This window comes from Marmota monax, unplaced genomic scaffold (genome assembly GCF_021218885.2).
Source record: "Marmota monax isolate L192 unplaced genomic scaffold, Marmota_monax_Labrador192_F-V1.1 WCK01_AAM20220418_F8-fsc00003, whole genome shotgun sequence".
Taxonomy (NCBI): Eukaryota; Metazoa; Chordata; class Mammalia; order Rodentia; family Sciuridae; genus Marmota; species Marmota monax.
The window spans coordinates 845,906-869,105 of record NW_026694084.1 but is presented as its reverse complement, the minus strand read 5'-3'; the positions used below and the strand labels follow the sequence as shown (position 1 = coordinate 869,105).

General features: G+C 37.1%; 1 protein-coding gene across 2 annotated transcripts in view; it reads right to left on the bottom strand.

The window, feature by feature from the left end:
- Nucleotides 1-21,639, bottom strand: part of Lrrc69 (leucine rich repeat containing 69) — a 115,036-nt gene extending 93,397 nt beyond the window's left edge. The window contains exons 1-3 of one of the 2 annotated variants that reach the window (XM_046464755.1): nucleotides 21,457-21,639; nucleotides 4,451-4,577; nucleotides 1,126-1,198 (exon numbers count right to left, since the gene is read on the bottom strand). In XM_046464755.1, the coding sequence (XP_046320711.1) occupies nucleotides 1,126-1,198; nucleotides 4,451-4,577; nucleotides 21,457-21,639 (383 nt within the window). The remainder of the gene's footprint in view (nucleotides 1-1,125; nucleotides 1,199-4,450; nucleotides 4,578-21,456) is intronic. The other variant, XM_046464756.1, reaches the window with a different exon arrangement.
- Nucleotides 21,640-23,200: the final 1,561 nt, after the last annotated feature.

Below are 23,200 nucleotides of genomic sequence, written 5' to 3'. Positions count from 1 at the left end.
GTTAAGGGATGAGAAAAATGAGGTCCTAGGCAGCTAAATTATTTGCCCAAGGTCATATGGCTGGTTGCACAAAGATATGGCTTAAACTTCATTAACTAGATCTTTTTTTTTTCACCAGATCTTTTAAGGTGACCCTCTGGTTATTATGTCATCATCAATACATAAATCAATTGATGAGCTGAATAAGAGGGTTCCGGGGAAGCCAATTATTGGCATTTTAATTACTATATATATTTCTCCTCTATACAAATTAAATTAATTCAATTTTTTCTAGGTGCCCTGCCTTACAATATTACTTTCCTTATAAAAGTTTCTTTTTAAAAGATAATACCTCAGCTGGAGGTATAGACAAGTGAATTGGAACAGACTTTAGGTACTGCAAAAAGCCCTGCGTGGACAACTATTCGTAGTTTCATAACCTCCCATAAAATCTGGATGCTCTTACTTTGTAATGCATCTGTTTCTGTTCAACAGGCAATAAAGAGAGTCTCCAAAGTAAACCTGAACAGAGTTCTCTCTCCATCTGTCAGAGGAAAAGCCCAAGAGGGTGTTTTGCCTGCAGAAAGATGAGACCCTCAGCTGGCTCTGGAAAGGCACTGTAATGGCAGCCTGTCTGCACAGATGTGCAGGATAGGAGAAAACAGCATTTTTTTGTTGCTGTTGTTAGTGATAATACAATGGGTGGGTGTTTCTTTTTTCTTTGTTTTTTTTTAATGAAAATGATATTGTAGTTTTAAATCCTTTGCTTTTATATTACCTTTTCCCTCAAGCTCAAAATGGGTTACAACACTCATATAAAATAAAATTTAATGCCCCCAATTCTGTGGCTGAGCAAGTGCTAAGAATCCCAGAGTTGAGAAATCCGTAACAACATCAGTTTTAGAACTTTGTTTCAAACCCTCACTTTTCCACTAAGACTACCCAAGTCATGTTGTTTCTGGGTTCTCTTAAGTGTTGGGGGAATCATCTGCTTGAAATCATCATCTTACTTCAGTCCCTCAGAACCTTTGTGTTGTGTATAAATGCCCCAAGGACATGAGGTTGGACATGATGCTTTCAGAGGATCTGAATGGGGATGGAGAGAAGGGGGCAATGTTTAACCAAGTCTTGCCATTAACAACTTACTTGCTGACTTCTTGAGGAAGCCACGTAAGCTGATTTCTGTTCAGATTAAGCAGGATCAAATTTTGTAAGCCATCTGTTAGAAAATAATTTCAGTCATTTGAGCCATCTGTTAGAAAATAAGGTTTAGTCACTTTTATATACACCTTTGTTTTCTTTCTGGCTTTTTGCTTTGGTTGCTGTTGACAAATACCCTCATAGAGGTCAGGTACAGTGGCACATGCCTCTGAAGTCCTGGGCTTACAGAGGCAGGAGGATAACAACTTTGAGGCCAGCCTCAGAACCTTAGAAAAACCCTCAGTAACTTAGCAAGACCCTGTCTCAAAAAAACAAAGAAAGAAAGAAAATAAAGAAAAGGACTGGAGATAAAGCTCAGTGGCAAAGTGCCTCTGGGTTCAATCCCCAGTACTAGAAGCTAAGTCATGGTGTCTGAGAGACAGAAGGTAAAACCAGACTCTCCACAAACTGGAGCTAGGAACCAAAAGCCACTCAGAACCAGGGATATACTCTTTCAATAACTCTGTAGAAGCTTTATTTTCACATTAAAGCTTCTCTGAGTTTCATATTTACATCCTCTCTCTTTGTCTCTGTCTCTCCCCACCCAACATGTTCTTTCTCTTTTGAACAGATTTGCTCTTTTCCCATCCTGGACCATTCCACAACTCCTGAGTTTGAATGTTCACAGTCAGGGCAAACAGAGTTTCTCCATCTCAGTTGCCTACAGAAATCAAGAAAGTCTTATGCTTTGTCAACCTGAGCCACCACCATGCAGCCAACTCCCTGCAATTGTCAGGGGGGAATATGATTGCAGTGTTGTTTCTTTTTGTAAAACAGAAAAGAGCCAGAGATCTAGACATTTTTGTGAACTCTCCTACTTGAAAATTTGGGCACCTGGTTAAAAATTTTGAAATGGCCAACGAAACAGAACTAACCTATTTAAGAACCAGATGCAGCTCATTCCATTTGTCTCAGGTCATGTGATTTTTCTCAAACCAGTTAAACTGTTTTAGACTATCACAACCCTCAAGAAAGAGAGTCTATGACTGATTCAGGGTGGTGATGCATGTCTACCCTGGTCAATCTGCTTTGGTTAGAGGGACAGATTCTCATGTAACACAGCAAGGCTTCCAACCCACACTGAACAACGCTCAACACCTGATGCCAAATCACTTCTACCCCTGGATAATCAGGACCTTGCATAGAATATAATTTAAATAAATCACAGGGAAATTTTCAAAGTTCTACCTTGACAGCTGAGGCTGTAACTCATGGTAGAGCCCTTCCTAGCATGTTCAATCCCCAACCTTGCAAAATATATAAGAAATAAATAAAGTACCTTGTGGTTATTATATGAGAACGTGATTGCAGTGTTGATGATGTATGGCACCCCTGCCCCCAAAATTTCACAGAAATCCATAAATTCTATAACATATCTCTAATTTTGCCATTAGGAACTGTTATGGTTTGGATCTTGAATGTTCCCCCAAGGCTCATGTGTTGGTGGGTTGGTCCCTACTTGATGGAGCTATTGGAAGATGGTAGAACCTTTAGGAGGCAGGACCTAGTGGAAAGAAGTTAGGACAGTGGAGGAGTGCCCTGGAAGAGGGTATTGGAAACCCACACCCTTCCTCCTCACCCCCTTGCTGCCTTCTCTTTGCTTTCAGGCCACTGTTGAGGTGAGCAGTTTTGCTCCTCACATACTTTCCACTATGATGTGCCACTTCACCTCAGGCCCAAAAGCAACAGGGCCAAATGCCTGTTACGGTTTAGATATAAGGTGTTCCTCAAAAGCTCATGCGAGAGATGATGAAAGAAAGTCTAGAGGAGAGATGATTGGATTATGAGGGCTTTAACCTAATTGGTGCATTCATCCACTGACAGTGATTAACTGCCTAGGGTAACCTAGGCAGGTAGGGTGTAGCTGGAGGAAGTAGGTCAGTGGGCTTGTTCCTTTTGGGTTTATATTTTGTCTTTCTTGAACAAAACACCCTCTTTGCTTCCTGGTGCCATGTCATGAGCCACTTTCCTCTACCATATCCTTCCACCACAATGTTCTGCCTCACCTCAGGTCCCAAGGAATGGAGTTGGTCATCTATGATCTGAAACTGTGAACTTCAAAATAGACCTTTCGGAGGGGGGAGGGGGGAGGATGTGAAAGGCAGCGAAGCACAACAGACACTAGTATGGCAATTTGTATATCAATGGATGTGTAACTGATGTGATTCTGCAATCTGTGTATGGGGTGAAGGTGGGAGTTCATAACCCACTTGAATCAAAGTGTGGAATATGATATGTCAAGAAATTTGTAATGTTTTGAACAACCCACAATAAAAAATTTAAAAAGAAAAAAAAAAAAGAAAAAAAAACCCTGTAAGTTAAAATATTTTTCTTATAACTAAGGTAATTATAACTCAGTAAATTGCTCATTAAATGAAGCACTCATTGTTCATTTGCTTTATAAATAAATAAATAAATCTTTAACACTCAAAAAAAAAAAAAAAACAAAATAGACCTTTCCTCTTCTTGTCAGGTCTTTTGGTCACAGCAGCGAGAAAGCTGACTAACACAGTACCCATGGACTGAAACTTCTGAAACTGTGAGCCTTAATTAACCTTTCCTCCTTTTAAGTTGTTTATCTCAGGTATTTTGTTACTGCAATGACAGCTAACTAACACAGGAACAAATATACAAGGTGGTGAAGTGCCTACATGAGTTAAAGCTATATAGACCACCTGGGATCTCTTTGTCATAAATGTATCCTTAAACCCACTGTACCTATATTAAATAAGAGTGTCATACTGAATGGAGAAATATTTAGCTGAAAACAAACACAAAGTAAAGACTGCAAGTCATTGGATCTCATATCTTTCCTTTAAAATCCTCCCCTAATTGACTCATATTTAACATTTTGACCAAAGATTGTGACTTAATAGCTGGAGCAAATAAAAAATGAAAAGAACAAGGAGAATAGTAGAGAGCTCCTCTTGATTTTTGTTTTCAAAATATTTTACTCTGACTCAGGAAAAAGACCTCCAAAGAGTCTCAATGTACACCAGTTCTGAAAAGGAGAAAATTAACACCAGTTTGGTTTAAGCTTAACACTAACGCTTATTTATTCTCTTAGATCTACATGTAATTAATGTTTGTTATAAAAATTGAAAAGCAAAAGTAGTGCCTCAAAAATTTCTTAATCTTAAAAGTGAAAGTAGCTCCAAAACAACAACAAAAAATGATTATAGCATGAAAAATTCTTTCTCATTTCAGTCCAGTATTATTAAATATGAGGGGTTAAATTTGAAACTATAATGTCATTCTTTGACTAACTTACCACATGCTCCAGATGCAAATCTACAAATCTTATTTCCAAATAAATGAAGCTTCTTCAGGGAGGTAAGGTATTTCATCTCTTCTGGGACTTCTTCTAAAAGGTTGTTTCCTAGATTTAGTATTTTCAACTACAAACATATAGAGATTTAATCAGCTCATACATTATCCACCTTCAGATGAAAAAATAAATAATTTAAGCCCGTTTGCTCAGATCTACCTAACTTAAGGAAACCAAGATATTTGAGAATTACTTCATTTACACACCTGAAAATATCTTTATGAAGTTCACTTGAGCTTCATGCTCAAATGCTATGCCAATTAAATCACAATTTAAGTCTCAATCAAAGCACTCAACTTCATTAAAATCATATTACAAATTCTTGTAATATGTAATAAAATTCTTGGAAGAACTTTTGCTATTATGAAAAAATTAAAAGGGGCATTTTAAAATGAACTAATGACCCATTCATAACTCACTTGAGCAACCCAGCAGTATTCTAACATTGTGACCCACAGAATCAACCACTGAAATCTCAGTAAATGGAAATCAGAAACAGCTAAAGATCTGAAGACTTCCATCATACTATTCCCAAATGAGCTAACAAGACCACTCCATTATGTGGATATAACTGAGGGTCTTTAACTTTGGTGGCCCTCTGTGTGATCACAAAATTCACAAAGGCATCTACTGAAATGGTCTGAGTAAAGCAGAGAAGATGTGCCCTGGATATACCTGTCCTACAAATAACAGATTGGTCAGACATAGGAAGAACTGCACATAGAAAAAGTTTAAAAGTTCCTTCTTAGTTCTTTAGTTCAATAAATCAGTGATAAAGGATTGTTTTCTAAAGCATGGCAGTTTTCTTTCTTTCTTTCTATTTATTTATTTATTTACTTACTTATAGCAGGAATTGAACTCAGGGGCACTTAACCACTGGGCCACATCCCCAGCCCTATTTTGTATTTTATTTAGAGATGGAGTCTCACTGAGTTGCTTAGAGCCTGGCTTTTGCTGAGGCTGGCTTTGAACTGGAGAGCCCCGCTGCCTCCTGAGCCGCTGGGATTAGGGCGTGCACCTCTATGCCTGGCTTTTCTTTTTATTTTTATTGGTGCATTTTAACTGTACATAATAGTGCATTAATTGTTGTATATTTATATATGCAATATAATTTTGTCAATTTTGTTTCCTATACCTCCCTTCCTCTCCCCTCCTCCCTCCCCCCCTGTCCCCTTCCTCTACTCTACTGGTCTTTTCAAGAGACAAAAAATCTGCTCTTTGATTTCCAAATGTAATTTACCACTCATGGACAATTATCAACTTCACAGTTTAGACTTTTAATATTAAGGGCAAAAGAAAATGAATCTTGGGTGCTTTCACAAATCAATTTATGCAAGACAAGAAAAATAATTATGGTGCAAATTTGGACAGTTTTACATTTTTACTTATATGTGGTATAGACTTTTGTCAATAGTTTAAATTAATATTTAAAAAAACAGAGACTTTTACAATGAAATTTCTTATCCCAAGAATTTATGGTAATGGTTTCACTTCCATATATGTTTTCACCTGAGAATTAACATTGTTCTATATACGTGTGTGTGTGTGTGTACACGTATGCATGTGTACACAAGCACAATGCATTTATTAGTTTGAAGATCTTATTCTATTGTAAAGGTGAAGTTGGAATACATTCTTGCAGTCATTTGAATGAAAAGGCTTATTTCAGAGTCTGAGACGGAATTAGTTTCACACTGCTCCTGTAACAAATTATCACAACCATATCTTTGCCCTTTTTAATTTTTTTCTCCCTGCTCTGTCCTGTATTTACTCCCTTTCATGCTTCTCCCTCAATTGATTACAAAAGTCTCTATCTCCCGCTTTCCAGGATATGCAGTGTCACATAAGCCAAGAGGAAACAAAAGGAGAAGAAAACGATTTCAAGATTTCAAGAAGAAAGATGCGGGTCAACTCCCAGGGGAAGGTTAAGTTTAAGAAAGTATAAAAAGAGCCACTGGATTTAGCAACATGAAAGCCATTAGTGACCTTAACAATAGGGGTGAAGTGCTAGGCAAAAAGGTCTGATTGAAGTGGGCTGTGGATAAAATATAAGAAAGCAAAGACAATGACTTGTAGAAAATTCTTGTAAGAACTTTTGCTATTAAGAAAAAAATAAAAAATAAGGAAAGAACTGGAGGGGTTTTTTTTTCCTTTAAATTCAAAACTAAAAAGATAGTACAGCTTATTTATATGCTGATAGAAAAAAAAATCCTATGGGAATTGAGAAACTAATTATATAAGGAGAGGGATAATTACAGAATCAAATGATTTAGAAGATGGAACTCAAAGTACAAGTGGATGCTGGCCAGAGGAGTAGGGGTTCGTCATCTGGGGTAGTAAGAAGAGAGGTAGAGAAAGCAAGAGCAGGTAGGGAAGAGAATGGGTTTGGTGATGGAAAGATGGGGTTCCTGACTGGCTGGCAGTGTCTGTTTTCTACACAGGATATGAGACAAAGTCATCCAGTGGGAGGAGAAGATACAAGAGTCTGAAAAGGAAAAAAAAAATTGTACAAAGTAAGCTATAAATTCCACAGGCGGACTGACCATCATGGTTGGGTTTTGATCCAGCTTAGCTCCCAGAAAAAAAAATGTTGCAAAAGGCATAGAAGACCCAGAAAGGCCATCTTTATCTGATGTATTAACTACATAGCAGTTTGGCTAAAAAATGTTCCACAAATTCTAAGCTCTACAAGAAAGATTGTGAAATGTAGACGTTAAAAGGGGGTGAAGAAAATATAACTTGAGGTTCGTTCTTTCTTTTCTCCCTCCCTCCCCCTTCCTTTCTTCCTCCCTTTTCCCCTCCCCCTCCCTCTTTCCTTCCCCCTCTCCCAGGAATTTAACAGAGAGGTGCTTAACCACGGAGCCACATCCACAGCCCTATTTTATTTTTTTTGAGACAGGGCCTCCCTAAGTTGCTGAGGATCTGAAACTTGCAATCCTCCTGCCTCAGCCTCCGGAGTCACTGGGATTATAGGTGGTGCCACAGCACCCAGAAAGGTTATCCTTCATAGAGTAAGATAACCAAAGGATATCTCAGTAGTGGCCTTTAACTTCACACATTTCTCCTAAAGGACAGATGACAGTATTCACATTCTGTTGCCTTGGCAAACATGCAGGCTTCTACACATATTATTTAAATTACACATAAGGTGCAGGGACACTGAGGAAAAGACTGAGTTACCTTGAGAAATGTCTCACAACCTAGATGCTTCATGAATTCAGTTATATTTATCATGTGTTTATTACATACTGGGAGCTCTCTTCTGAATGTTAGAAGTACCACTGTGAACAAGATCCAAAAGATCCTGCTTATATGTTGAGAAGTATGGCAGACAACAAGTAAGTAAAAAACAGACCACCAATTCCCTTTAGTGCTCAGTGCTAGATATGAAGGAAAGAAACCAGGAAAAGGAGATGAAAAGTAACATGAGGTCAGGTTAAATTGTGAGAAAAGGTCTCTCTGAGGAGGAGATGTTTGAAGTAAGAAATTTAGGACTCCTTGATAAGGTTGTTAAAATGGTTCACTGAAAAGATCTGCAGAAATAAAATAAACACATACACACACTAATACCACCGCCCCACAGGAAAGAGTTTTTGCCATGTTTCATTAGTAACACTGCATGGTTGTGGATAGTTCCTAAAGAAAGGTTTTTAGTTATATAATATACAACCTGATAAGTTTTAAAGCCTGCTTTACTTCAATAATTATCTAAAGAATGAACTTCTGTTGGTATTCTTAGTAACTCCTCTATCCTTTGGAAATTAACATGTAGCCTCTTGTTGATAACTCTTATAAACCCATGACACAGGGAGTTAGAGCATCTCACAATTAGAAGTACTTTTTATAAGTCATCAAGTCCAACATAAAAACACAGTTGGGCATTTCCTCATGAACACATCAGTAATAGGAGCTCTTTTATCCTGTTCAAAATTTTCATCTATTCATTACCTTTTGTAATTTGGCTTTCTGTAACTTCTAAATAATTCTTCCACATCAACAATAAAAAATAGTTTTATTCTCCTATGTAACAATCTTACATTTTTGAAGATTGTGATCATATTCTTCCTAAATGTGCTCCATTCTCCCCTAACCATGTCCCTTAGGACATAATTTCCAGACCCCTGACCATCCTGACTGCTCTCTAATCTTTCTGAGTGCTCCCCTCTGAAGATGTGGTGCCTGGGGTGAGACGAGAAATGAGAGCTCATAGCACAGATGCTGGTGGGACCACTGGGTCTCCCTAGGGCAGATGATTACACTCGTGTTAATGCATTCTAACATGGCATGCACTCTTTCAGCAACAGGGCGCGTTGTTGGTGCATAATTAATTTTGCCTGTGGCCAACAAACCCCCCTAAGTTAGCTGTCAAGCAGATAACCCACATCCTGAACTTGTGCAACTGAATTCTTTTCTTAACCTAAATGTATGATTTACATTTAACTCTGTAAAAATTGTATCTTGTTGGTTTTGGCTCCTAAGTCATCTCCAGAGGGTCACTCTTAATTCAAAGCCTAAAACTAGACAAGACTGCAGAACAAGCTAGATATGTTTTCCCCATCTCTACTATGGTCAATACACCCATTGTTCTTATTATATTTTGATGGTCAAACTTTGGAATTATTAAATATGGAAAATGACAAACCCCAAGATCGTGTGTCCTGGGAAGAGGAAATGAGGAAGAATGCAACACACATTGATAACATTGACCCTTTCCCAATACATTCTTTCCCAGTGACAAGACAAGCCCTGGGGAGGAGACATCCATCAAGCCTGGAATGACAGTCTCTGGGAAAAAGCCAAAACATTGATCTTTCCCAAAACAAATCCTTCCCCAGACCCTCCATCTTGCCCAGTAAAAACAGATCTCAAATTCCTGAGTCCCCAAATTGACATGCTCATTAATTTAAGTCACCTCTCAGTGTAATCTATATAAGCACAGATTCCCACTTTGGCCAATGACTAATTTTCCACCAGGAAAGTGGTCCATCAGATATGTGATTTCACCACTGAATAAAGGCTGTGCTGATCCATGAAGTTTGCACCTGACTCCGTCTTTTGCACTAAAACAGGAATCACCTAGAACTTTTTTGTCTTCCTCCAACTAAATCAACTATCACCAATTTCCACTATCAAAATTGCTCTTAAATGCATCTTTTCACTTCTGTCCCTTAGTACTAGTGCTCATTATGCCTGTCTATGACATTGCATAGCAGAAGATGCAAAGAATGGGATGTATTATCACTTAGATTCCTTTACCCAACTCCACTAGGCAATACCTAAATAATTGCCCAATAATCAACCTTTGAGGAATTCCCTACCTAATACATCCTGTTTTCAACCTCCCTGTAGCCTTTTCTTGGTTTTGTACACTTGCCACAAATAGTATCTTTCTCTCTCCCAACTCTTCCTAAATTTATTTAATTCCAGTGGCCCCCTCATACCTCTAACTTAACCTTGCAGTGACCTGCCTTGAGGTAGATATAGTTCTTCTTTCAAACTGAATAGGAGGAAAGCATGTCAGTGTTCATTGATGCCTTTGGATTATAAAATCTAGCTTAAATGTATAGCAGCAGTCTTTGTATAAGTAGGAGAGAAGTACATACAAAATTTAAGAAGAAAAAGTAACTGATTAATTTATTAATGATAATACTAAGTGCTAACACTTAAGTGGAATTCAGTATGTGATAAATAGTCTTGAACACTAATATGAACCTCACAATAACACTGATTTTAAAGGAAACTGAATCCAAGGCCCAAACTGTGATTTAGAGTGAAATAATTTCTCTTGGCTCTATGATTTACACTCCGAACTTATTATACCAACTACACTATCTATTTTCAAGGAGAACTTACTCTTGCTCAAAATGATCGTACATATACACATACACCTACAAATGCACACACAAAATGGAATTGTCTCACATACACTCATTGAATGTACACTTTAAGTACACTTCTTTTATTTGTGTGCGTATTGTGCAATAGTCAAAGCACAGGCTTTGGAAACCATCCCCTATGCAGTGTACTAGCTACCTGATCTTGGGCAAGTCACTCAAGTTCCTAAGCCTCTGTTTCTTTTTGAAAATGGGGATGCTAGTAGTATCTTCTTCTTGAAGCAGTTTTAAGAATTGGCATCAGGGGCTGGGGCTGTATCTCAGTGATAGAGCACTTGCCTAGAATGTGTGAAGCACTGGGTTCAATCCTCAGAATCACATATAAATAAATAAAATAAAGATAAAAAAATACAACACTTAGAAAAAAAAGAAAGGAAGAAAAGAAAAGAATTAGTGACAGTACTATGAGGTGCCTGGCAAATAACAGCTATTATTAATTACTAACTATAACCTTTTGGGCCCAGGTCCTGGGAGAAAATGTTACACATGGTGCTAGAAATGCATTAGGTATTTTACACACACACACACACACACACACACACACACTTCTACTTATTTTCAAATTTTAAACCTATTTGCTTTCTTAACTTCTAGCTCATTTTTTCAAATATTTCTACAGTCACAGTCACTTTTTTTAAAAGGCCTGGGGCACAAAGTTTAATACAGTTTAAATCATGATTAAATTACAAACACACATTAATTACTCAGTACAAGGCAAACCATGCCTGTTAGGTTTAGCTGCAGGCACAATATCCATAAATATGCAATAGGATTGGTAGGATCTCCATGTGCAGGGTCAGCCATGGGCCTAGAAATCAGCCTGCTTCACACTAATAACTCTCTAACCACAGTTGTGGGCCACAGTTACTAATGACAAACCTATTTTCTCTTCTAGTTTGAATGAATTTAGAAAATCACTTTATATTACAAATTACTAAAGGGGAACCCTCAAAAACTAAGAGACACTTAAGAAACACTTTTAGACTAGAATAATTGAGAGAAACGTTCCTGTGCAATTTAACACTTGGAGAGTAATGGATTCCATTTACTGAATTACATCTAAAATCAGCTTGGACAATGGGTATGACTAATAGAAGCTTTTCTAAGTGGTCTGATTGCAACAAAACCTTAAACACAATCCAGATGAGGCAAAAATCCACTAGAGTTGGGTACTAGCTAGACTGCCACTATCGACTATGCGTGAGCCCCCAAGTTCACAAAGTTCCTGTAGGTCCCCTTCTCACAAATATGTTACCTGCCAGGAGATGAGTTCAGCTTCTGATTAAAATAGATGGCCCACAAACAAAATCTCATTCTACTATTTAGCATCTTTCTCTACCCAAGGTTCTAAACTTTTTCGTGTAACTTTGTGTGTGTGTGTGTGTGTGTGTGTGTGTGTGTGTTGAGAAACACAAGATCTGCTCTCTTAGCAAATTTCAAATATGCAATAATATTACCTCTAGCAATATAATTGATCGTTACATCTACAGAGGTTTTTTAACAATGTAAAACTGAACATTTTACCTGTTAACGTACATCTCCCCATCTCCCATGTAACCACCATTGTATACTCTATTTCTAAGAGTTTGAGTTTTTTAGATTCCACATAAAGTGATCACACGTAGTATGTCTTCCTGTGTCTGACCTATTTCACTTAACTTATTTATGAGGTTCGTCTATGTTGTCACAAATGACAGAAATTCACTCGTTCTAACACACACACACACACACACACAAACACTTTTTCATTCAACCATTGATGGACCTTTAAGTTATTTCCATATTTCATCTTTTGTGAATAATGACATAATGAACAGAGGAGTGCATATGTCTCTTCCACATACTGATTGTATTTCCTTTGGATATATAACCAAAGGTGGAATTGCTGGATTATAAAGGTAGTTCTATTTTTTATTTTTTGAGGAAATTTCACACTGTTTTCCAAAGTGGCTATACCAATTTATAATCCCACCAATGGTACACAAAGATTCCCTTTCTTTACATCCTCACCAACAATTGGTATCTTTCCTCTTTCTGATCATAGCCAATCTTTCAGATATAAAATGCCAACCCATTTTGGTTTTGTTTGTATTTACATTAATGACTAATGGCTTCTTTTGAGCAATGTCTATTTAAGTCCTTTTACTCATTTTTAATCAGATTATTTGATTTTTTTTCTATTTAGTTCTTTAGTTATTTACATATTTTAGGAATCAACCCCCTGTTATATACAGAATTTGTAAATATATTTTCCCTCCCATAGGATTCCTTTTCACATTGTTGATTGTATCCTTTGCTATGCAGAAGCTTTTATGTATTGATGTAGTCCTATTTGTCTGTTTACGTTTATTGTATACTAGTGTCATGTTCTAAAAGAATCATTGCCCCAGAGCAATGCCAATAAACTTTTCCCTTATGTTTCCTTCTAGTAATTTTACTGTTTAGGGTCTTATATTTAAATCTTCAATCCATTCTGAGTTCATGTTGGCATATGGTATGAAATACAGACTCAATTTTCTTATTCTCCATATGGATTTAGTAAAGGGACTATACTTTTGTAGTTGTGGGTTCTTGGACTATCATCAAAGATAAGTGCACTACAAATGTATGGATTTATTCCTGGGCTATTTTGTTCCATTGTCTTATTTTATGGCAAAACCATGCAGTTTTGATTGCTATGATTTTGTAATGTATTTTGAAACCAGGAATTATGATGCCTTCAACTTTCTTCTTCTTGCTCAAGATTGCTTTGGCTACTAAGGACCTTTTACGCACTTAAGGATTGTTTTTCTATTTTTGTATAATATACCATTGGGATTTTTTTTTTTTTTTTTTTTTTGCGGGGCGTAACAGTGATTGAAATTGGGGGCATTTAGCCACTGAGCACATCCCCAGCCCTTTTTATTTTATTTAGAGACAGGGTCTCACTGAGTTGCTTAGGGCCTCAATAAGTTGCTGAGGCTGGCTTTGAACTCACAATCATCCTGCCTCAGCCTCCTAAGCAAGCCTGAGCATAGAAGCAGATGAAGGAAGGAATGAAAGTAGCTTGGAAAAAAGGAACTCACTAGGTGTCCCTGTACCAAAACAGGATACAATAAACCAGGATAATGAATCCCTTCTTTGATAGCCAGGCTTAGAAAAGAAGAGGTTTTCATATAGATGATGGAGAAAGAAGAGGTTTTAAATGGGTTGGACAAAAGAAAGGAAAGACCTGATGCTGATAAATGGTATAAATAATATCAGATCCTCTCTGTTTTGGTAGGATTGAAAGTGAGACTCAATGTCCAAAGAGGGAAAATCTACCTACCATCATTCTTCTCCTATTCCTCTATATAACTCTCTCCTTCATTATTTTAGAACTTCCACAGGATCAAATTCTCTGACTTCTCTGACTAGAGACTCAAATAGCATAAAGCAATTGTCTTTCATAACACCTTTTGCAATTACAATTTTACATTTATCTATATATTTATTGCCTTTCCTAACTAAACCTGAGAACAGGGACATATGGATGTTTTGTTCCTTTTTATATTGTCACTACCTAGCAGAGTACCTAGACTACTGCAGGCATATATAACTAGTTATTAATTATATGAATGAATGAACAAAATTAATTGGGTTGGGGTGATAAGAACAGTAAACATATGAAATGGAGAGACTGAGGACACAATAACAAATTTATAAGCTATTCAACTCTGCTTTGAGTTGGTCTTATTTACTGTCAATTGTTTATGGTCAAATAAAAAGCTATGGCAGACCAGGGCTTATCCCAGGCAACCCACTCATGTGAGCAGCTTAAAGGGAACATTGCCACACTGCCATGGAACCTTGTGATGCGTTTCAACAATGCTAACACAATTAGACATGACAGCTGTTTGTTTCTTTGGGGATTTTAAAATGATATCTTATTTGCCTTTAAGAAAACATTTTCCTAGATGATTCCATAATCATAAGAGTATTGTGTTCATTTAAGTTGGACTTTGAAAATTGCTTCCATTGCATTCCACTTGAGGTGACAATACATGGCTTACTAGGTGCCAGGCACTAGAAACAAGACAGTTTTGCCCTCAAAATTCATACAGTAATTATTTATAAATTATTGACATCTCAACGTTTCAACAATAATAAGCTAAATACATTCAGCATAAATTATAAGAAATCAACTCATTTTTTTCCTGTCTCTACAGGTAATTGAACTTTTCCAGATCTTCACTAGTCAAATTAGCAAAAGGACCAGTGGAGGAGAAGGAAGATCTATATTCATTAAAGACCCTCCTCTGTTTGTTTTGTTTCATTATTGTTAGTTACATCATAATGGTAATACCAATTATAATAGTAACTAAAATGTATTGAAAGTTCCATGTGCTAGCTATGGAGTTTTATATATATTAACATTTGATTTAATCCCTAAACATGAAGGAGAAGCAACAGTTTTCTCGCACCTATATTCTCAGGACCAGCTTAAACATAAAGAAGTAAATGGGATACATTTGACAAAAGAATGTGTACACAAACAAGGGCAATTCCACATAGTGTCCAAGCTGGCCATCTTCAGTCAACCTGATTCCTATTTTTTTTTTAAGAACTGTAGATTGAAAACCATACTCTGAGAAATTTCACACTAAATATATAGACTAGCAAAATAATAGAGCTGAAAACAACCTCAGAAGAGACCTCATTTTATAAATGTATTCACTGGTTAGGTGACCTTTGACATGTGACTTAACCTCTTCCTGAACAATACTTTTAATAACAGCTGGAGAGTAGCAATTCCCTCTCAGGATTACATAAAATGAATGAGGATCTCCTGCTCTGGTATCTGGCTCTCAATAAGTGATTGATGTTATTCTATTGGCTTTTGAGTGCAGAAATGTAAACGTGGTATGCTTGTTTTAGGAACCAAAGAATTATCAAGACTATTTTAATACACTGCATTCTGTGAAGGATATAACAAAAATCATCATAAATTATAAAAACTTAACCCTTTTTTCCTAGTCATTACAAGTGGTTAGAATTGTTCAGAGCTTCATCAGTCAAATTAACAAATAAAACAAAACAAAAAATATCAAAAAGAAGAGAGAAAGGGGCTGGGCTATGGCTCAGCAGTGGCGCACTTGCATGGCACATGTGAGGCACTGGGTTCCGTTCTTGGCACCATATAAATAAAAGAAGGTCTATCAACAACTAATATAAACATATGTATACACACACACACACACATATATAAAGGAAGAGAGAGAATTGGAATTCTCCAAAGAACTAAACCCCTTTATTTTTATCATTGTTGTTAGTTACATCCTAATGGTAACATTAATTATATTAGCAACAAAAATATATTGAAAAGTTCCCATGTGCCAGCTATGGAGATTTATAAATATTGTCATCTAATATAATCCCCAAACTATAGTAAACTGGAATTCCTGTGATGATTAAAGAAAAGGTAGTAAAAGACAAGCACAATATCAACAAAAGTAGTGGATGGATAGATAGTTTTAAAATCATTATTGATGAAGTGTATAACTTACAGCAATGCAAGAAAGAATTCAAACTAACTTTTGAAAATTACATTGTGGATTTTATACGGGAAAATGTTACAATAAGGATTGTCATGTTTACTGAAGTATGGCATGTATATCTCAAGTTATAAAGACCACAAGGACACTTTTCATCACAGGTCATTCAACATTTCAGAGGATACCACAAGCCCCACTCTTTTGCCCTGCTTTGTTTTTCTCCTGAGTTCTAATAATCCCTTAGCCTCCTAATTGGTTGTTTCCTACAACTCTTCTGACAGAAGTAAATCCTGTGAAGGCAAGATTTCCATGTTTTGCTCATTACTGAATTACCAGTTTCCAGGTGCTCAATAGTGTTGTGGATTTAATAAATGAAGACAGAAATTGAGGTTGTAAAAGGAGTCAGAATCAAAATGAAGTTAATTTGTGAAGCCCAAACAAAAACATAAACAATAATAATAATAATAATAATAATAATAATAATAATAATAATAATAATAGAACTGGGAGATTATGAAGGAGAAAATCATGTTTGTAGCGTGCTTGATAACAACAACCATTGACAAAAGACCACCAGAACCACAACCTTGCAGGAGAAAACTTCTGCCAGGACTCCTATTCAGGAGTTGTCTTCTCAAATTTGTCACCAGCCTTGTGGCCCAGGATTATTCTATCAAAGTAATTTACATAATCCTCCTCATTTGCCTTAAAATATCCCCTTGCCTCAACATCTTTGAACACACACATAGTTTACCATGTCACATATATTTATATTGCAGTATTCTACTAGTTCCAAATAAATGTGCTAATCTTTGGAGAATCTTTCTCTGTATGTTCCTTAGGTTGGCAAGACCTATAGAGATTAAGTGACTTCTATTTAACTAAAAAGTGGCTGAACCAGTACAGTTATTGCAACATTTCTATATCGCAGCACTTCCTCTTATTTTCAATCTCTCTCTCTCTCTCTCTCTCTCTCTCTCTCTCTCTCTCGCTCTTTTTATTAGCAGTTGCATGGCTGAGAAATATTTCTGAATTGTGTCAAAATCTATATCCATTCTTCAAGTATTTCCTGTACATTCTCTTGTAGTTGCTTCTAGAACTTCCATTACAAAGGGGAAATATTTTTGTTTTGAATTTCAAAATCCCACAATCTTCGAAAAAAACTACTCGTTTTTTTAAGAAAAAAATCCTAGTCTTTAAGAAAAACTACTATTTCATGAACAGTTACATTGCTTAATGCCATTAGCCTGAATCTGTAAGAGTAAAAGAAATTGAAGTTAAAGTGTAAAAGACCGGGTATTGTAAAGTTTCTAAGCTGCAAAGCCTGAGTTAAAATGTAAAGGACCAGGTATTGTTAAGTTCCTATGCTACACCCAAAACCTGAAATTCCTGTAGCTGTTAAAACAATTCCCAGGACTGTCCAGTAGATAAATAACCTGGACCCTCTGCAGTTTGGCACGTAGGCATTCAGGGCCCAAACCAATCAGTTTGAATGTACCCCCCCTTCGCGCCTGACCTGTTCCCGCCAATGAATGTACTGATCATGTCTAAGAATTGTTGTTTGATTTTCCCGCGGTGTATGGTGATTTGTTAAAGGAGACTGTGATGTATGTAAAGTCCCCGTCCTCCCCAAAAAGTGTACTTAAGCACTGCTCAACCCCTGCTCAGGGTTCTGGGCCGCTCTCCCTTGTTGAGTGAGCACGGAGCCCCAGCGCGCTGGATTCTCAATAAACCCCCTTCTGCGGTTGCATGAGTCAGTCTCTTGGTGGTCTCTTCCTCCGTCGTTCGCCGGACCCTTACAAATCAACCTTGTAAAGCTCTTTAAAGATGGACCAAAAGTAGCCAAGTTTCAAATCAGTTGAATTTGTAGCAATGTGATTTCTTCTTTAAAAATAAGAGTTGAGCCAGGCATAGTGTTGCCCACGCCTGTAATCCCTGTGACTTGGGAGGCTGAAGCAAGAGGATGGAGAATTCAAAGCCAGCATCAGCAAAAGCCAGGCGCTAAATAACTCAGTGAGACCTTGTCTCTAAATAAAATACAAAATAGTGTTGCAGATGTGGCTCAGAGGTTGAGTGCCCCTGAGTTTAATCCCCAGTACCCCCATCCCCCAGAAAATATTGATAATAAGAAGAATTGATACAGTTCCTTCTTGAAGAAATTGAGAGAGAGTAAATTGAAGTAAAAACTTAGGGTTACTCAGGAATAGTAGACATAATGAGGAAAAAAGCACCAAAGAAGTCACAAAATGAAGACAATGCTATGGGCAATCAATCAGACTGTTGCACCACTACCACCTCCAAAGTGTATTTTAGAACATATAAGTCTTTACTACAAAAACTATTAATCAAATGTAAGAAAGATTTGCTAGAACAAAGAGACCAGGCCAGATGCAAACTTCACAGATCATTTCAGCCTTTATTCAGAAATGGGACTACACAAATGGGAATGGACCCACTTTCCTGAACAAAGGAGGGGACTGGGCTTATGAAGGTTATACTGAGAGGTGACTTAATTAATGAGCCTGTCTGCTGAGAGTGATAGCCAAGTCGGAATGACGCATGGCATTTTTGCCAGAATGGAGTGGTTGAAAGGTGACCGCAGGGAACCATTGAGATGATGATTTGAGTTAAGCTGTATATAATTGCTGTGATGCTGGATTGATTGTATTGTATATTTGACCTTTACTGTCGGGCAATGGGGTAGCTCTTGCTGCCTCAGGCGCCCGCTACTTTGGAGTTCTCTCGGGAATTCCCGGAGAATTCCCATTGGTTGGGGAAGTGCTGGAGAAGGGATTTTCCGGTTCGTGTGTGGTGTGCGTGGCGTTTGCGGGAGTGTGGAGAATAAAGGAGTTCCTGTTTTGAACCTACAAGGCTGTGTGGCGGCTCGGTTATTTTGTGCCCAGCCAGACTGCGGCACGTGTCAAAATTGGGCACTCAAAAATTGGAGGTCTGTTTTACTGGGAGAAATGGGAGGGAGTCTAGGGTCAGCAGTCAGGCTCTGGGGTTTATCTTATTAGACCTAATGGAGGGCCTGGGGTAGTTGATATCTGGAAAGGATTTGTTTATAGAAAGATTAATGCTTTGGCCTCTTCCCAGAGACTACCTTTCTGAAGTTTTATGGACACCTCTTCCCCATGTTTTGTTTTATCACCCGGAAAGAATGTATTGGGAAAGGATCAGTGCTCTCAATGTATGCTTTCCTTTTCATTCCCCCAGGGCTCACTATTTTGGGGATTTGTTATTTTCCATATTTAATAAGAATACAGACACTTTCAGGTATGAAAAAGATAAAAAAAAAATCACATACCCAGACTAAGATGATATTTTGAGAATTACCACTAAAAAAAAAAAAAACCTAAAAAAAAAGAATATGGGGAAAATATGGAATACAGAAAAACCATGGGTCCAATCAGGAGGGCAGTAAAGGTGAGACGGGCAAAAAGACAGTCAATATAGGTAATAAATGGTAAGTCAAGAAAAAATAACTAAAGGTGAGTCTTTAGAGAGGTTATGAAAATGGGTCATGAAGATGGAGGCTGATTCAAAGAAAATAAAATGCTAATACCTCCAGAGCACTTCCCCTCCTCCAACCTGTTGCCAAGGTTATCTGCCTCCAAGAAATTGTTCCTCCCTGCAAGGAGTTGTTGATGAATATCCCCTGGATGGCTCCTTTCCTGTTTGTACCCCTGGACAGTCCCTTTCCCACCTTTGGTTACTCAACTTTTTGGTCACTGAGGAAAGATAAGAGGAGGAGGGGGCATAAGAAGAAAAGAAATCTGAAATCTATAAAAGGGGCAGGATACCCTCACTCCCGGGGCACCAGCTTTGGACCCCCTCCTCTAGAAAGGAGCTCCTCCCCTCCACCCACCCAATTCCCTCCTTTAAATAAAACTTTTTGCTTTTGCTTCAGCATTTCTCAGGTGTTCAATCTTCAACACTGGAGGAATGGGATCCAACCATGATTTATTTTCAACACAGGTATCAAAGGGGTGTCCTGCCTTGACAGTGACAGCAAACCTAGATGGCAATCAACTCATATTGGGGCAGGAGGATAGAGAATGGAAACTACTGGGGAAGAGAGCATTTGATAAAGTATCTAACACGACTGAGTTTGAGATTAAATGAGGCCTTGTTAAGGCAAATGTATAAAGGGAAAGGAAAGGCAATTAAAAACTCCAAGAGAACAAAATGGTATCTAAAGAAAATATAATCAAGGTAGATTGACTCCATCTGAATGATATTTGTTTAATAACAATATACAGTTTAGAATTCTCCAAGAGGCAAAATAAAGACTTGGTCAGGGTTATAACTGAATGGAATGTAAATAACACACATCATAAAAAAATAAGAAGAATGATATCTAAAATGGGTTAAGTCAAGAAAAAAGAATTAAAGGTGATTCTTTGTAGAGGTTACCATTGGGTATAAGGGAGGGTGGCACAAAAGATAGTTTTTTATGTTAAGCTTTTTTTTTAGAATTTCATTTTCTTGAAACAATGTACAGTATTATTACAACAGAAATAAATTCAAGCAAAGAGAGAGAATCCAATCATGGTTTAGTCAAACCTTAAATCATTTTGCATAGAAATTCATCTACTCATTAGAAAAGCTCAAATCCTTGTTGCCTTAGAAGTGTGCTATTTGAAGTTACTACCCAAGGGAGGAATTTGTGAACATTACCCTATTTCTTGTAAAGATACAACCATCGATAACAAGCTCAAATAACTTCTTTAAACCTAAAAAGGCAATGAGGCAGAGTGAAGATAAGAAGATATTTAGTTTCTGGAACTCAAAGATCAGTGAGCTAAAACGAGTTAGCTGCTTATACGTTCTTTTGGCAATGACAGTTTAGAAGTGAATAAAAAGAAAAAACAACATTAATATCCCTGGCCTTCTCTCAACCTCAAGATTTTTCGCAGCTGGAGATTCACATTGTTACACAGAAATGTTTAACACAAGCATCTGGGATTCATTCATGTCGATTGTTGCTCCTTAAGAAGGGCATTCCTTATTTAAAATATTAACCTTCTTTTAAAGACTATTTCAGAAGAAATGAATTTCCCCTCCTTCCTATTCCTTGCCAATGCTCCATTTCAAAGTTTTGACCTGCTCCAGGAAATTGAAAAGGAACTCCCTTTCTACATCCTAAATGTCTCTTCGTTTCTTCTGTAAAAGCTTAAGGACCATCCTCAGGGTGAACAGCCTCTCCTGGATCCTCAAACCTGTTTCCAGATGTGAGCCCCCAAGGTAGAGAACAGACCCAGGCTTCTAGCCCTTTTCCAGATGACAGCCTCCAGAAAGATGAGTGTGGTAGAGAGACCTAATCCCCTGATTCCAGATGTAGGCCAAAGAGCACATGAATAAATTGAAACATCTCCTCTCCCTACCATGTGTAATTCCCTAAGCAAGAAAACCTTCTGATGCCTCTCCAACAACACTCCACACTAAGTCTCCAGAGAGCTATGTCATCATAGATCAAAGTCTTATTGTTCTGTCTCTCTTCCTATTTCCACCCTCAACCCAAAGACACCCAATTCCTCACCTGGGTCAAGGTGCTTATCTCAGGGCACACTTTGGAGATTAGATTATTTTGAAGACATAGATTCTTCAGGTCAGGCAATAGTTCTAAAGTTGAGGGCATCTTTCTTATTTTTTTCCCATTCAAAGTAACGATCTGAGTTTGTCCGTGACCCTTTATTGCTCTTATTAACAATCTCTCAGTCATGATCATTGAAGAGAAGTAGAAAATGAAGAAAGTAATGTCACATCAAAGATTAGAGTTCTTTATTATTTATCTTTAGAATCTTTAATTGTAGAATTGGTGTGTCATAGAAACAGAAACATTCTGAGATCCTCCCTGGTGAAGGTAGGAGGCACTGGATGGTTTCCTATAGAAAAGGCAGAGAGGGAAAATAGCTGGTTCAGGTTTGGAGCAGGAAATGTGCAAGATAAACCTTGAATACCTTAGGCCAGAGACAAAGATGTTATCAAAGACGAATGAGATCACATCAAAAGGACACAGGAGCCAAGTTCTGAGAGCTCCACTAGTTTAAGATGAAAAATATTGAAGATCTGGGTAGGAAAAAATTAGAGTGGATTGAAACACATCAAACCATATTAAAATCTAAAGAGTTCAAAATGGTATTTTTTTTAAAAGAAACTCATTAATCACACTGGAAGTTGCTAACTCAATATGAAATTGATAAGGAGGAAGAAATTAAGCTTTATTCTGCTCTTCTAGTATAAACTGCATCAGCATAATCTAATAATTAATAAAGCTTTTATTCATAGAAAAATTTAAGCTAATAAATACGGAAGGAAAATAGCTTTAGAAGATTAACTATTTTTGCAAGTTTCTAAAGCAATAAAGAATCTATGCAAAAATCAAATTGAATGCTAAAAGTATTCAATGAAAGGTTGCTAAGAGACTTTATAAGGAAGGAACCAAGTTAATAATTTAACTAACTAATCAATTTTAGTCATCATTAAAACTGGGGCAATCACATGTTATAAATTCTATGTAGGATGTAATAAAAAGTACACAGTACCACCAAATAAATTTTCTTGCCAAAAAGAAAAAAAATCGAACCTGAATCAAATCATGGCTTCAAGATCTAATTACCCATTTTCTAGACTGCATATTAAAATTCTTTTCAGGAAAGCATTCAGTTAAATCTAGAACATGGAAAATTTTATAGGGCCAATGGCACAAGGTTTCACCAACAAATCAATGATTTCAATAAAAAGAGAGAAAACTGCTGTGAAGAAAATGAAACGTAATTCAAATAACAGCTAGATGCAATGTCAGACCTGGGCTGAATCCTGATTTGAATAAAAATATCTTGGAGTCAATAAAGGAAACTTATTCATGGACTGTGTATTAGGTAATAGGAATTATTAATCTGGTTTTCTGTGATAATGAAAAGGTGTATCACTTAGCTTAAATGGACTTAACATTTAGAAATGCATACTGAAATTTTCAGGTGGAATAAGATGATGTCTTGGATTTTCTTAAAATTGCCCAGGGGAAACAAGTGTTCAGAACAGATTGAACAAGATTGAGAAAACATTGACAATTATCAAGGCTGAGTAGGAGGTATGTAGAAGCTATTGACGCTAGTTTTGCTATTATTGTGTACATTTGAAAAAAACAAAAAGAAGGATGGGGGAGCTACAGCCAACGATATTTGATTGTTACTAGAAATCCATTTTTGTCCAGATAGGAGGAGACTTGGAGGTATTTAGGTATATATGTGTGTGTGTGTGTGTGTGTGTGTGTGTGTGTG